This window comes from Scomber japonicus, chromosome 22 (assembly GCF_027409825.1).
Source record: "Scomber japonicus isolate fScoJap1 chromosome 22, fScoJap1.pri, whole genome shotgun sequence".
Taxonomy (NCBI): Eukaryota; Metazoa; Chordata; class Actinopteri; order Scombriformes; family Scombridae; genus Scomber; species Scomber japonicus.
The window spans coordinates 4707315-4720408 of NC_070599.1; the positions used below are offsets into that span (position 1 = coordinate 4707315).

Here is a 13094-nt window from a genome sequence, read left to right on the forward strand (position 1 = left end):
TGTCCCAGTCTGAAAAAATGTACAGTCTCATATTTTGTTACAGTCATAGCGCCCCCTACTGGCAACAGGAAGTCACTTGCTTCATTCTTTCACTAATTACTCCCATAATCTTAAGTATTTACACCTGAAATTGACTCAGCTGAGACATGAGACCTTGGTGATGCTACATTCTGCAACTCGTGACCCATCATCAAATACTGTTGCCATGACAACGCATTCAACGCCATGAAATACGATTACACTTTTAAGGGGCAAAGGATGCCTCCACGGTAACGAAACTCAACACACACGTCTGGAGTGGGGTCATTTAACATCCTATATACTTCAATGGGATGGGTGTGACTAAATGGCTCAATAGCGCCCCCTTCAATATTTCAAAATTGAACCTCAGACTTCCCGATTGACATAGAAGAATGCAATTCGGTAGGCTTATGTATCATTTCCAGACGCACAAAAACGCCATTTGGACCTATACCCTAAGTCCAACAGGAAGTCGGCCATCTTGGGAAAAATGCTCAATTTTGGTGAGTGTTTTGGTCATTTCCACGCCTCATATTTGAACGAACTACTCCTAGAGATTTCATCCCATCCACTTCAAATTCACACAGAGTCAGCTTGAGACATTGGAGATGACAAGTTATCAAAAGCTTTTTTATGACTTCTTCCTGTTGGGCGTGGCTGTGCAAACAATTTCGATGCTTCGCCATGAAGCAGGAAGTCCTTATAACTCCTACAGACATTGTCCCGTCTACACCAAATTGATCACGCATGTAGAGGGTCCCGCCCTGAACACATCTATGCATCAATACTGCTTCATATACACAGCGCCACCTACTGGACACAGGAAGTCTGCCTCATATGACAAACATTATCCGATTTACATGAAATTTAGAGGATGTGTTCTCTACATCATACACTGCAACATGACATGTAATTGGTGGGTGATCTCTAGCACCACCTAGTGGACACATGCAATGTGACTTAGCCCCATCACACAGTGTTCATTACAAGCCCCGGTGCCAAGACGTCTACGTGCCCGCTGTGTCTGCTATGTGACTGCAGCATGCACCGACATGCGCGTACAAGGCGGTGCGTGGAGGCGCGAGGGCCCGTTCATCACTGCTTGCAGTTTTAATTTCATTTTGCTTTTGCAGATGAACCAGAGCATCATAGGCAATTGTTGCCACATTCAGTACATAACTGCATTCATTTTTAAGTAAAACATTTTTTTAAAAGTTAGTAATTAAAACAAGCTTTATTTATATAGCAGCTTTCCTGTTTCATGTTTTTACTGAGTTTCATGAGGTTTGTTTTACAGGTAGTGGACATCGTGTCAACATGGAGAAGTCTAGGGCCTGGGCTCAGCTGTGACTCCCGTCCACTGATGGTCAAAGCTATAGCTGAGCTTCTGGCTCTGGTTCCCCAACTCACTGTCACATCAGAGGAGTACCAGGTACCTGATTTGTCATGAAAGGTTCTGTGTAATGCACTAAGAGCTTTATTGGACTGTCTTCTTTCAGCCTGCCCTCTTGGCTTTTACAACATGGGCGGTTAAGACAGTATTATCAAGAGAAAAGATATGGGGGGTGGGGGGGGGGGCATAAAGCAGACTGAAAAGATGTGACAATCCTCCATAATGCATGTTTTCTAATATTTAATGCCTCTTTAAATGTCTGCTTTAAATATAAGAGAAATAAAGCCAATATTTGGAATTTGATAATATCCTATGGTGGCGCCCCCTAGTGGTATCATAAATAGAAACACTGCAGCAGAAAAACAATCTTCCTACAGACCTAAACCATCACAATAAATACAATCACATATAGATTTTACATGTGGGGGCTATAAATAAATAATGAACCATGATCTTTAAGATGTAGTTCTTAAACATCCAAGGCAGTCTGTCAAAATTTATAAATGAAGCCATTCAGCCACAGGACATGGTAATACTTCAGGTTTAGGTTTTGTCCAATACTTTGGTTTATGACCAAATTCCATTCATCAGCATGTTGGCATTTAGTACCACTGTGACAAAGTGCAGGCTTACAGAGCTGCTAGACTTACAGAGTGTAGACTCTCAATCTTTTTGACAAACAGGTTCCAAAGAATGTTTTGACACCATTTTGGTCTCTATACATTTTAGTACATTTTGTCTACAAATGTGTCTAATAGGAGCAGGCGGCTGCTGTATGTATGCTGTAAAACATTTGAATGTACATTGCACAGTGGACCTTTGCTTTACATTTGTCTTTTTTATGATTTCCTTCCTTCCTCTATTTCCTACCTTGCAAATGTCACATCTGCATATTTGACATTTTGGGCAGTAGAATGATATTTAGCTACAATTTGTGGTTTTAATAATACTAATTAGACTTTAAAATCATAAGAGAGGAGCTTTTCTCTAAGCTGGGAGCTGGATACACATGAAGTCATTTTCTTTGTGAATCCAGGAGCATCTGAAAAGTCTTAACAGAAAAAACTAAATTAGAAACAAACAAAAGGAATGAATGCTCCACAGCCTCTAATGCTACAGATTATGTGCTTGTTTGCTTTCTGATAATCACAGTGAGACCGCTTCACAAATTACAAATCCTTTAGCTGCTGGTGATGAATATTTTAACTTGCAGTTATCACTGGCCAAATGGAAAAACAGCTTATCTTTTAATGTGCCTTGAATCTCTCTCTTTTTTTATTTTTATTTTTTAATATATGATGGTACTTTTAATATGAAAGCAGACTTAGCTGGCAGAAAGTTTCTGTTGCTACAAAAATTAATTTTGATCTATGTTTTTTTCCCTCAGAAACTAAAAGAGGAGGTGGTCAGCTTCCTCTGGAATTATGCTGTGAGCAAGGTCTGTGCACTTAAGATATTGGTGTGTGTGTGTGTGTGTGTGTGTGTGTGTGTGTGTGTGTGTGTGTGTGTGTGTGTGTGTGTGTGTGCGTGTGCGTGTGCGCTGAACATAGCAAAATGTTAGACTGAAGGAAAACACATATGAAGTTTTATACTAGCCATATAATTTGACTTGAGGGTGATACTGAATGTTGAATGTCTTTTGTTTGTGTGCATGTGTTTGTTGTGACAGGATCCAGAGGTGGCCAGCTGTGGCTACAGAGCTTTGGCAGATTTTCCTGAAGTGGTCCACAAAATAACTCTGCTTCCTGAAGCTGTAAGTGTCCTACTCCTACTTTCTTAACAGCAGAGTCAGCAGTTAGGTTCAACGATGCGTCAGTTTTTTCAGGATTTTTCGTTGGTGGACCATTAATACAGTATGTGTTTATATGTTTATTTCTTCTCATTCATTTAAAAATAAAACACATTTTCAACACTGTTAAAGGTTGTGTCTAAAAGAGAAAATGGCATCAACACATAATCTCTCTTTCCACTGCCAAAAGTTGTTGAATTCATGTCTTAAACTCTGATTCCTGGAAGGTTTATTGGATTTAAGGTAGTATGACAGTTTTAATGCCTGATGTAACAATGATATATGATAATAACTGGGATTCACAGGAGCATTGTGTTCATTTTGTTAATTGCAGGTTTTTTATAAATGATATTGAAGTTTTGACATAAACTATGAAAGTCAGAATTTTCATTAGAGGGTCAATATTTTTGTGCAGGGCTGAATTTGTCCCGCAGGCCACTATTTACTTACCTCTGTCTACGGGTATTTAAAAATATGTTTGAGAAATCTTTTCAACCGTGTCTGTATCTACTCATCATTACTTATAGTAAATTGCAAGGGACCTAGTATAGATCCTTGTGGGACTCCTCAAATCTACCAGGATGATATGAACTAGCTGTAAGCAGAACCATCAAAGCTTTTTCTGTTACTGCCCATCTCTCTGCTGATAGGCCAGGCCAGCTATAAAGCTTCCTGAACAGGAAGAGGATGAGGAGGCGCAGGAGAAAGAGGAAGAGGAGAAGGATCTCTCCGTCCCTGGCTCATCATATGTGAAGCTGCTGGCTCTCACACCTTTACCAGTTCTTCAAGGTAAGATACAGTCACACCAAGGTCAAACGGCATGTGTCATATATGTAAATGGAACACATGGGTGAATGTCTGGCTACCAACCGTGCCAGACTCCCCACGAAATATGGTTCATGTGTTCATGGTGGGAAGCCAGAGAGGGATCACTTCAGCTTGGCTTAATTCTGGCTTACTTTACAGTTTTTAGAGGTTGAATTCAAACACTTCAGTCGTACTTAGTAATGTAACTCCTCCTTACAAACGTTCATCTTTCCACTCTTTCCTCCTCAGCTTTCGAGCTCTTCCTGACATCACTGGTGAAGCAGGAGATGAGCCAGATGCCCCGGGGGGTGTACTTCTCCGCCCTGAGGGGGGGAAACCTGCGATCAGACCAGGGTAAAACAGTGGCAGGAATCCCATCATTCATGCTGAAGACCTACGAGAAAAACAAGCAGCCTGGGCTAAAGCCTGGACTGGCAGGTGATTCAAGTCATCCCCTACCTCTACATGTCATATCATACTGTCATTCTTATCATTATGTTTAGTTTTTTGCATATTTTGACAGGAAAGTGATGTCAAGATTTTGTTTAGTGCTTCTGAAATGCTCTAAACTCTAATTTCTGCATTTACCCATTGGTTAGGTTATGCATAATTGTTCATAGATGATTTTGTGTGTGTGTGTGTGTGTGTGTTGTAGCTGGATTGCTGCTCTGTTACGAGCTTCCTGTGCAGACGGACCGCGACGGCAAACCAATCGATCGCTTCCTCGTCAGCCGCAGCCGCAGCTACCAGCAGAATCTGACAGCGCTCATCCATGAAGTACGTCTCAGACTGTCCTTCCTCTGCCCCTCACTCACACTTTTTAACCACCAAAATGATATTAATAGTATTCTTTTATGGTGTGTAGGTGAACATTCAGCCGTCTGAATGGCACCGTGCTCTCCTGCTGCCTCAGGCCTGGAGGGGTTTCATGAGCAGAGCTTTCCATGCTGTCCTGCAGGTTTGTAACTCTGGCAACTAATACAGTAGATTAGTAGGTTAGGATATTTATTGAAGGGTTAATCAATACTACATGTGCTTCTAAAATGGAAAAGTCCTTCAGGCACTGTTAAGCAGAGAAAGGAAAGGAGGTATATTAAAAAGACAGTTTTGACCTCACAGGACCTAGACCTCGTTCCATAATTGAAAATTGACCAGAGCTGATCCTGTTACATCATTTAAACTCAGACTCACTGAGGCAAATTAAACAATCAAATACATTTCTCTTTAAACCATTTCTTCAAATATCATTGCACCCGTTACTGTACCAGAAAGACTGGTTGTCATTTGGACACATTGTAAATGGTTACCAAACTATTACAGCTGCTTTAGTATATGACAGACAATACAAAGCTTATACAATAGAGATTACATACTGTACATGGGTCAGTGACAAATAATATCTTAAAAAATAGTTTTAAAATCTGCATCAGGTTTGTTAAAATGTACATTTAGTATTTTTGTTGGTTTTATATCATTTAAATGACATTTGCACCATTTTTTATCAAAAGTAAGACTGAATGCTCCTGAAAATGTCAAATGGTGTAACCACAAAAGAATGACAAATATTAAATATTTTATCCACCTACAGTGTATTTAAGTGGACTTATACTAATAATGACTTCATTAAAAAAATGTAAATGTTTCCTGATTGACATAATTCCCTGTGTTAAATGTAATATTTAGAACAATTGTATTCCATTACCTTTATTTAATATAAAAAGTTATAATGTAAGATCATGCCAAACTAGTGATATGGTGTGTTTATGGTTACACCACTTAGACATTTTTGCCATATTCCTCCAATATATTCTCTCAAAATGGATTAAAAGCAGAAATGTGATGCTGGGTCCACAAAAAAAGAATGTGTGCATCTTATTCATATGTTTATTTTCACATTTTAACCCCTTTTAAATTTGACTGAACCACATGGACCCAAAAAGAACGTCATTGACACACATGTATGGAAATCTATGGCCGCCAATATTATAAATTAAATCATTTCTGTTTGTGTGTGCACAGTGTATGACAAATTAATATTAGAAAATTAAATTCTAATGTTTTCCAAAATTAAGCATTGGCATAATAATCAAATATGAAGTCCAAAGAATATATGAACCTGAAAAAAAAAACCCTAGCCCAACCTGCTGCCAGATGTACTTCTATTTAGCATCATCTCTCTAGAGTGTGTATATACAGCAGTCTAGCAGTTGGTGGGTTTGATGGGGTTCATGTGTTTTTCCCACATGGAAAAGAGTCCTTGAAGCATCCAGCCTTGGTCATTTTTGTTTAATTTTCTTAAGAAACATGCTAAAATCACATACAGTTCAACTCGTAACATCCATATAGCAATTTAACTTTCAAATTGTGGATGTACTGTACATTATGCAATTGAAAATGTTAATTAGGAGAAACAAGTCATATTTTCTTTCATGATCACTATGACAGGGTTTTGCTTTGAATTTTCATTAAAATGTTAATTGCGGCAGTAATTATGCATTTTCAACCATTAAAATATGATATTCTTTATTTTATTTTATCATCATGCACATAGACATTGAAAATACAATTATCGTGTTAATTATCGATTCAATTATTTCATGTTAATATTTACAGCCTTGGACATAGAGAGATGATGTGAAGGTCTTAGGAAAACTGTGTAGAATATGGTGAATCAAAGCATTTTAAGTATTGGTCCAAATGATTTATATTACTCATTTTTGACCTTGTGATTTTGTGTTCAGGGTCGACGTGCTGATCTGGAAATGCAGCAGAAACAAGGCAAAGAAAACCCACAGGAGCTGCAGTACAAACAACACTGTGCCTGGCTGTGGTGAGAATTATAGAGGTGTTTCAGAGATGATGCTGTTATCATGCACCTCAGGACATTATTAAAAATGAATGTGTCACAGCTTTGGTATGACACAAAGTCACAGACATGGTTACAGTCATAATTACAGCTTCAGCAGCAGCAGCAGCCCATCTTCACACAGTGTAGAGAACTAGTGTAACCTCCACTAGTTATCTTAACATCAGCTGTAATGATACATAGTTAAAGTTGAGGAAGGCTGTCACTTGTTCAATCATTGTGAAACCTGCTGAACTTATTTCCTGCCATACATGATTAGAAGGTATTGTGGGGTTGTGTGTGTGTCTGTGTGTGTGTGCTCGATATATATTATAAAATAAAAGTATAAGAAATGAAATAAAGGCTAGGTGTACAATACAGATTATTATACAGTGCAGTACCATCAAATGGTTCATGTTTCTAATTAACAATTAATAAAATGTATTCCCCAAGTATGCTACAAATCACAAGCATATAAATGGGAAATGAAGCACTAGAATCACATGGTGCATGCTGCAACCTAATGAGAGGAAAAATGTAATTGTAAAAGTTTGAATTAAAATATGAATATTGGCCTTATCCTTTATATGTATTAAACCCTAACACACACACACACACACACACACACAAAGTAATGAACACAGCAGGTCACACATCTAACTAGAGCAAACATCTGCTGTAACAGCCAGGTGACTGATGAAAGGAGTGTGTGTGTGTGTGTGTGTGTGTGTGTGTGTGTGAGTGTGTGTGTGTTTAAATATATGTAGTTGTGTCTTTTCACACAGTGATAACCCTCTCAAATTACTGTTTCATCCTGTCTGCCTCATCTTTATTTTTTCTCACCATCTTTTTCTTCTCATCTGTCTCAGGGCCAGAGATCAGCTGACAGATGTCATCAAAGCTGCCACAAAGTGAGTCCCCTACGTCTGATCTTCTACATTTTATATTCAAAAGAACTGAACTGTTGAGGATCTGTGTAATTTGCACTTTCATACAAATGTACTAGCCTGTATTATACTAACTGTTATATGTACTGTGTGGTGTTCAGGGACAGTCCTGTTGTTCAGGGAAACTCCATCTTGGCTCTGAGCGGCCTTGCTGCTGCCCTCGCCAAATATGAGAGCAACCTGCCTGCTGATAATGACGGCAGCCTCGGGGTAAGATACTCAACAGTATAACTTAAGGTTTACAACAGCTGAGACTACGGTGTGATTGCAGAAGTTACAGTAATAATTAATGTAGTAAACCCTAACAGACATTCTCTACTGACTTCCTGCTGTAGGCTGGACCAGAGTTTATACCTACAGCCAGCTGGTTGGCCATGGTGCTGGACACTCTGCTCAGCATCATCAGCAGCAGCTACAAGGCCAGGGGACAAGTTTTCCCATGGTTCCTACATGTAAGTCTTATCTGGTATCATGATTCTCGGTATCATCATTATCGTTCTGCATTGTCTGTGTCTGTCCTAATGAATCAATGCTAAATAAATACTCATGTATGCACAGTAGGTCACAATAGGAATCTGGTTGGTCCACTCAATCCTTTTTAAAGAAGACTTATTTAGATTTTTTGTATTTTTTCTGTCATTTATTATACTGTCATGATGTCATATACCTGATACTAAACATAGTCAAAGTTCTAAACCTTCAGCTTGTTGCACGTGTTCATAAACTTAACCTGTTACAGGACAGGTTCAAGTTTTAGGTTCTTAATACAATACTGTTGTGCTAATATCTATGTGGAAAAGGTCAAATTCCTACTTTCCATATTGACCCTGAAGCTATTCTCTGGGAACGTCACTATACTGTAAAAAATGAAGGACAAAATCCACAGCCAAGGCAAGCAGCAATAGGAATATAAATTGTATTATATTTGTTATCATAAATCCTGGAACTTGAGTGTAGAATTTATGACTTCTGAATCAGATGGGTAATATTAGAAATTCCTGTCCATGAAGAAGGGAGGCATCTTGTTAACATCCTGTTTACATGTTTGTTAGCAAGTTACAATATAAATGTGAATCTAACTTGCAGCGACAAGTTAAAGAGATTAATAATAATAATAATAACTTTATTTATATGGCACCTTTCAAAACAAAGTGCTTTACAGTAAAAACAGATAATGCAAATAAAATATCCAAAATAAAACAATCACGATATACAATAATAATAATAATAACATGACAAATATCAACAGTTAAGAAAAGGCCATATGGTAAATGTGAGATCTCTTTTAATAAGAGATTTAAAAGATGACACTGAGTCATTTAATGAGCCTCAAACTCCTGCAGGAAGAACAGAGTAGTACCTTCTCCTCCTTCACTAATGTGTGAATAAATAATGAGATCAGCTGCTGTACTGTTTGGCTTCAGTCTGCAGAGTTAATAACTCTTGTCCAACACCTCGTCCCTCTCAGCGCTCCTACTCAGGTGAGAACACAGCCAGTGCCATCGCTCGCTCCTGCGCCAGCCTGGCTCTGTCCCTGCTGGTCCCCGTCCTGGTGGTGTGGCAGCGGGACGGCCTGGTTCAGGTCCTGTCAGCGCTTCAGGCCGGTCTGCCTGGATCTCCCACCGCAGACGACTCCCAGGCCGTCCAGTTCCACTCCGGCCTGGCGCTGGGCATGGTGCTGTCCAGCCTGCACCACCAGCGCCTCAGGTATGTTTTGTAGCACTGATTGAAACACAGGAAGCTGTTGAGATCCTGTATATAACACATCACTGACTGTGCTCTCCACCTTTCATCCACCTTTCATACAGTGATGTCTCTGCTCAGAAGGATGCTGATCTGCTCCTCAGCTCTCTGGATGCTCTGGAAAAATGCTCCTTCAACCCAGATCTGGAATACAAGTCAGTGCTGCATCCTCATACATGATGATATGATTCATTGTGTGATATATACCAATGGTTCCCAAACTGGTGGGTCATAATATCTCCAATTTCACTCTGATCAGGGTTTCTGCAGGTGAAAGCATTACATTTAGAAGTAGAAGTACTCCTTCCTGCTGTAAACATTAATGTTAGATATAAAAGGCTGTCAACAGATGTGACTCAGCTATAAACTGAAAGTGTAATGTATGAGTCAGCACCATCACTACTGCAGCTACAGTAACTTGGAAGCTCAACTGCTTACAATAAATCAAAACTTACATGGACTTAGTTGTATGTATTCATCATTTTTCATTGATTCCAGGAATAGGTCACATTCATTTAATTGATTATATGACAAGGAATTATTATTGTATACTACTAGGAGGTACTGAAAAAGTTAAAAAGTAGTGGTATTCAGTCATACTTTAATAACTCGGCTGGTAAGATGATGAAACGGGTTAAATCACATTCTACAGAGTATTAAAAGTCTTAAATTTAACTTGAACCTGCAGGTGATAGATTGATAGAAAGTTGAAAGGACAGCACAGTAGTGGTATTCTCTCCTCACAGCAAGAAGGATTCTGGGTTGAAATATTTCTTACAGGTAGAATGGAGGAAATAGTGTTCTGTGACTTCATGTGTATGGGAATATTTGACACCTTTACATCTAAACACTGGTATATAATATTCTATATAATTGCACATTATACAGTATTAGGCTCAATTCAGCACATGTGGTGAACACAAAACACACTTTTATACTGAATGTATGTTATAAAGAAAGCTTTTGTACATTATGTGTGGACTTTATACTTTACATGCTTCTGTTTAGTGTGATGTTATAATGTGTATTCACCACTTATCTATAAATAAACAGTTATGTGTAAATGCTATATGTTCTGTAGTAGGGCAGAATCAAATATCACAATATTTTGGACCAAATACCTCGATATCGATATTTTGACAATATTGTAAGGATGATTATCTGTGCTTTTACATAATATTAATGCACCTAGATCATTGATAAATAATCATCATTAATGTGTATATAAGATAATAGAACAGTCTGTTAAGCTATTTTTAGTGTAATGCAGCCTTTAGAAGCAGGAAAAGACAATTATTCCAAAATCTAAGACGATATCTTTATATTTTAATGATATTTCTATAATATCGATTTATTGTCCAGCCCTATTCTGTAGATAGAATAATGGCTTGTGTGGGTTTCAGAAAGAAAGAAAACCAGTTGTTGTTGTTGTCTAACATTTAATTTCCGTGTCCTCCTCCTTGTTTCTCCTCCCTCAGTACTGGCTGTATGTTGGGTCTGGGTTTGGTGCTGGCGGCTCTCTGCAGCAGTGGACAGGTGGAACAACACGTCCACGTCACCCAAACTCTGGACAAACTGCTGACCAATCTGCAGGACAGCAGTGGGCAGGGACGCATGATGCAGGAGGTAAAACACTGAAAATCTAATATAACCACAGCTTCCAATAGTGGGACAGTATCTTTAAGGTGTGTTCTGTCCTTGAATACGTCCAACCTGTGCAGGTCCTGGCCTACTCTGTGGCATGTGTGGGCGTCTCGGCCTTCAGCGGAGGCATCATAGACGCCACAAAGGCCGAGGAGGTCATGAACACTCTGCGCAGCCTGACAGAGGAGAGCCAGCAGGTCAGCAGGAGAGTGTGTGATGATGATGATGTTTATGTGTACACACACTTTTCATATTGTTATCACAAACATTTAAAGTCTGTGTAAAGTAAGAATAAATATGTGTTCTGAGTTTGACACACCACAGAAAGGTGTATTGTTAACCACGCTGCCAAATTTGAATGATTAAAAAAATCACCAAATATATGAAATTAGGCTTCAAAGTTGTGTAAAAATCAGCCTCTTTCTCTGCTACCAGAGTTTGCTGAAACTCCTCCCCTACCAAGTGTCACCTGTCAATCAAAGTCACCACCTCTACCCGAAACATGGACGCTACAAACATTAGAGCTTTCTGCTGCTAACTCAGCTGCTAGCTCGGTGGCTAACTCAGCTAACTGGCTAACTGTAGACTGTAGTAGTAGTAGTGTGTGCTGAATGTATTTCTACCTCTACAGCAGCAGGGGCGGGTTTATGCTAATCACTAAATCCTGAACACAGAAATGTTGAAACACAGTTTGTGAAGCCTAGCTCCACAATTCAAATCTAAATGGTTGAAATGCTTTTTACACATTTTTTAGAAATACATTTATGACCTATTTAATGTGTTCAGAAGAAAATGTCTGAATTCACTTTACACAGTATTTAACATTAACACATGATGTTAAATGCAGATTAGAAGCTACTAAATGAAGGTGATCTTGTGTAGAATTGTATGTATATCTGTTTGTCTGTCTTTGTGATCTAAAATCAAACATTCTCAGTGGTTTAACACACACGTGCTTATGTACTGTTTTGTGTGCAGACCCCAGGCTTCTCCCTGGCTCTGGGGTTGGCGGTCCACGGACTGTCAATGTCCGGCCACGGGAAAGCAGAGGACATCCACCCTCGTCTGCTGGCCGCTTGGATCAAGATCTTACTAGCAGAGGTGCAACATCTGCATTTCAAACATGAAACTTTTTTCTATCTTATCCCTTTAAGACATCTCAGAGCAGCTGAGCAGTTAAAAATAGGCCTGCCTACTTAAAGTCAGACATATTATACTGAAGGACTTGTGGAGTTAAAAGTTTCCACTTGTGATTGCAAAAATGCAAAACAGCCTGTTATAGTTTTAAAATCAAGCTTCATAAGTTATAACTGATTTGCATAAAATCTCATATTAATGAAAGCTTTGTGTATCAAAATTTATGACTTGTTTATGCTTGGTCCAATCATTTTTGATGAGTTACAGATCACATGTATCCTAGACATTAGTGTGTTATTGTGTGTCCAGTGATGAGCAGAGTGTGTGTGTGTGTGTGTTTCAGGGTTGTCCCACTATGCAGCGACTGGCAGCCGCCAACGGCCTGGTGGCTTCAGTAGGATCAGAGAGTTACATTATTCAGGTAAGAAATGTTTATGTCATAAGTCACAAGTGTGTCTGCTCTGAGTTCTGCCCCAAAGTGGTGCCAATTATTTACATCTCACACTGAGAGCTGTCCAGACTGTCATTAAATTAGACTTTATAAAGAACAGTGTCGACAAAAAAATGTAATTGTTGTAACCTTCACTGCCATGAAAAATGTTGTACTCCATTCCTTTATGTGGAATTTAGACAGGAACTTTAAATTGGACCCAAAAATAAAAGACAGGCTTTTTGTAACTTTTAACTGAGTGCTGCCAGAGTTCCCAATTAAGGGCTGGATAGAAATCAAAGGATGAAAGTAAGAATCTGAGCACAATGCCACAGTAC

General features: G+C 38.9%; 1 protein-coding gene across 1 annotated transcript in view; it reads left to right on the forward strand.

Moving 5' to 3' along the window:
* The window catches only part of focad (focadhesin), a 65134-nt gene that overhangs the window by 41888 nt on the left and 10152 nt on the right, over positions 1–13094 (forward strand). Inside the window, exons 15-31 of the mRNA XM_053343842.1 lie at positions 1319–1453; positions 2802–2852; positions 3084–3167; positions 3854–3992; positions 4260–4448; positions 4666–4787; positions 4876–4968; positions 6752–6840; positions 7725–7766; positions 7904–8012; positions 8138–8254; positions 9271–9509; positions 9611–9700; positions 11024–11171; positions 11267–11386; positions 12168–12290; positions 12670–12747. Of these exons, the coding sequence (XP_053199817.1) occupies positions 1319–1453; positions 2802–2852; positions 3084–3167; positions 3854–3992; positions 4260–4448; positions 4666–4787; positions 4876–4968; positions 6752–6840; positions 7725–7766; positions 7904–8012; positions 8138–8254; positions 9271–9509; positions 9611–9700; positions 11024–11171; positions 11267–11386; positions 12168–12290; positions 12670–12747 (1968 nt within the window). The remainder of the gene's footprint in view (positions 1–1318; positions 1454–2801; positions 2853–3083; positions 3168–3853; positions 3993–4259; positions 4449–4665; positions 4788–4875; positions 4969–6751; positions 6841–7724; positions 7767–7903; positions 8013–8137; positions 8255–9270; positions 9510–9610; positions 9701–11023; positions 11172–11266; positions 11387–12167; positions 12291–12669; positions 12748–13094) is intronic.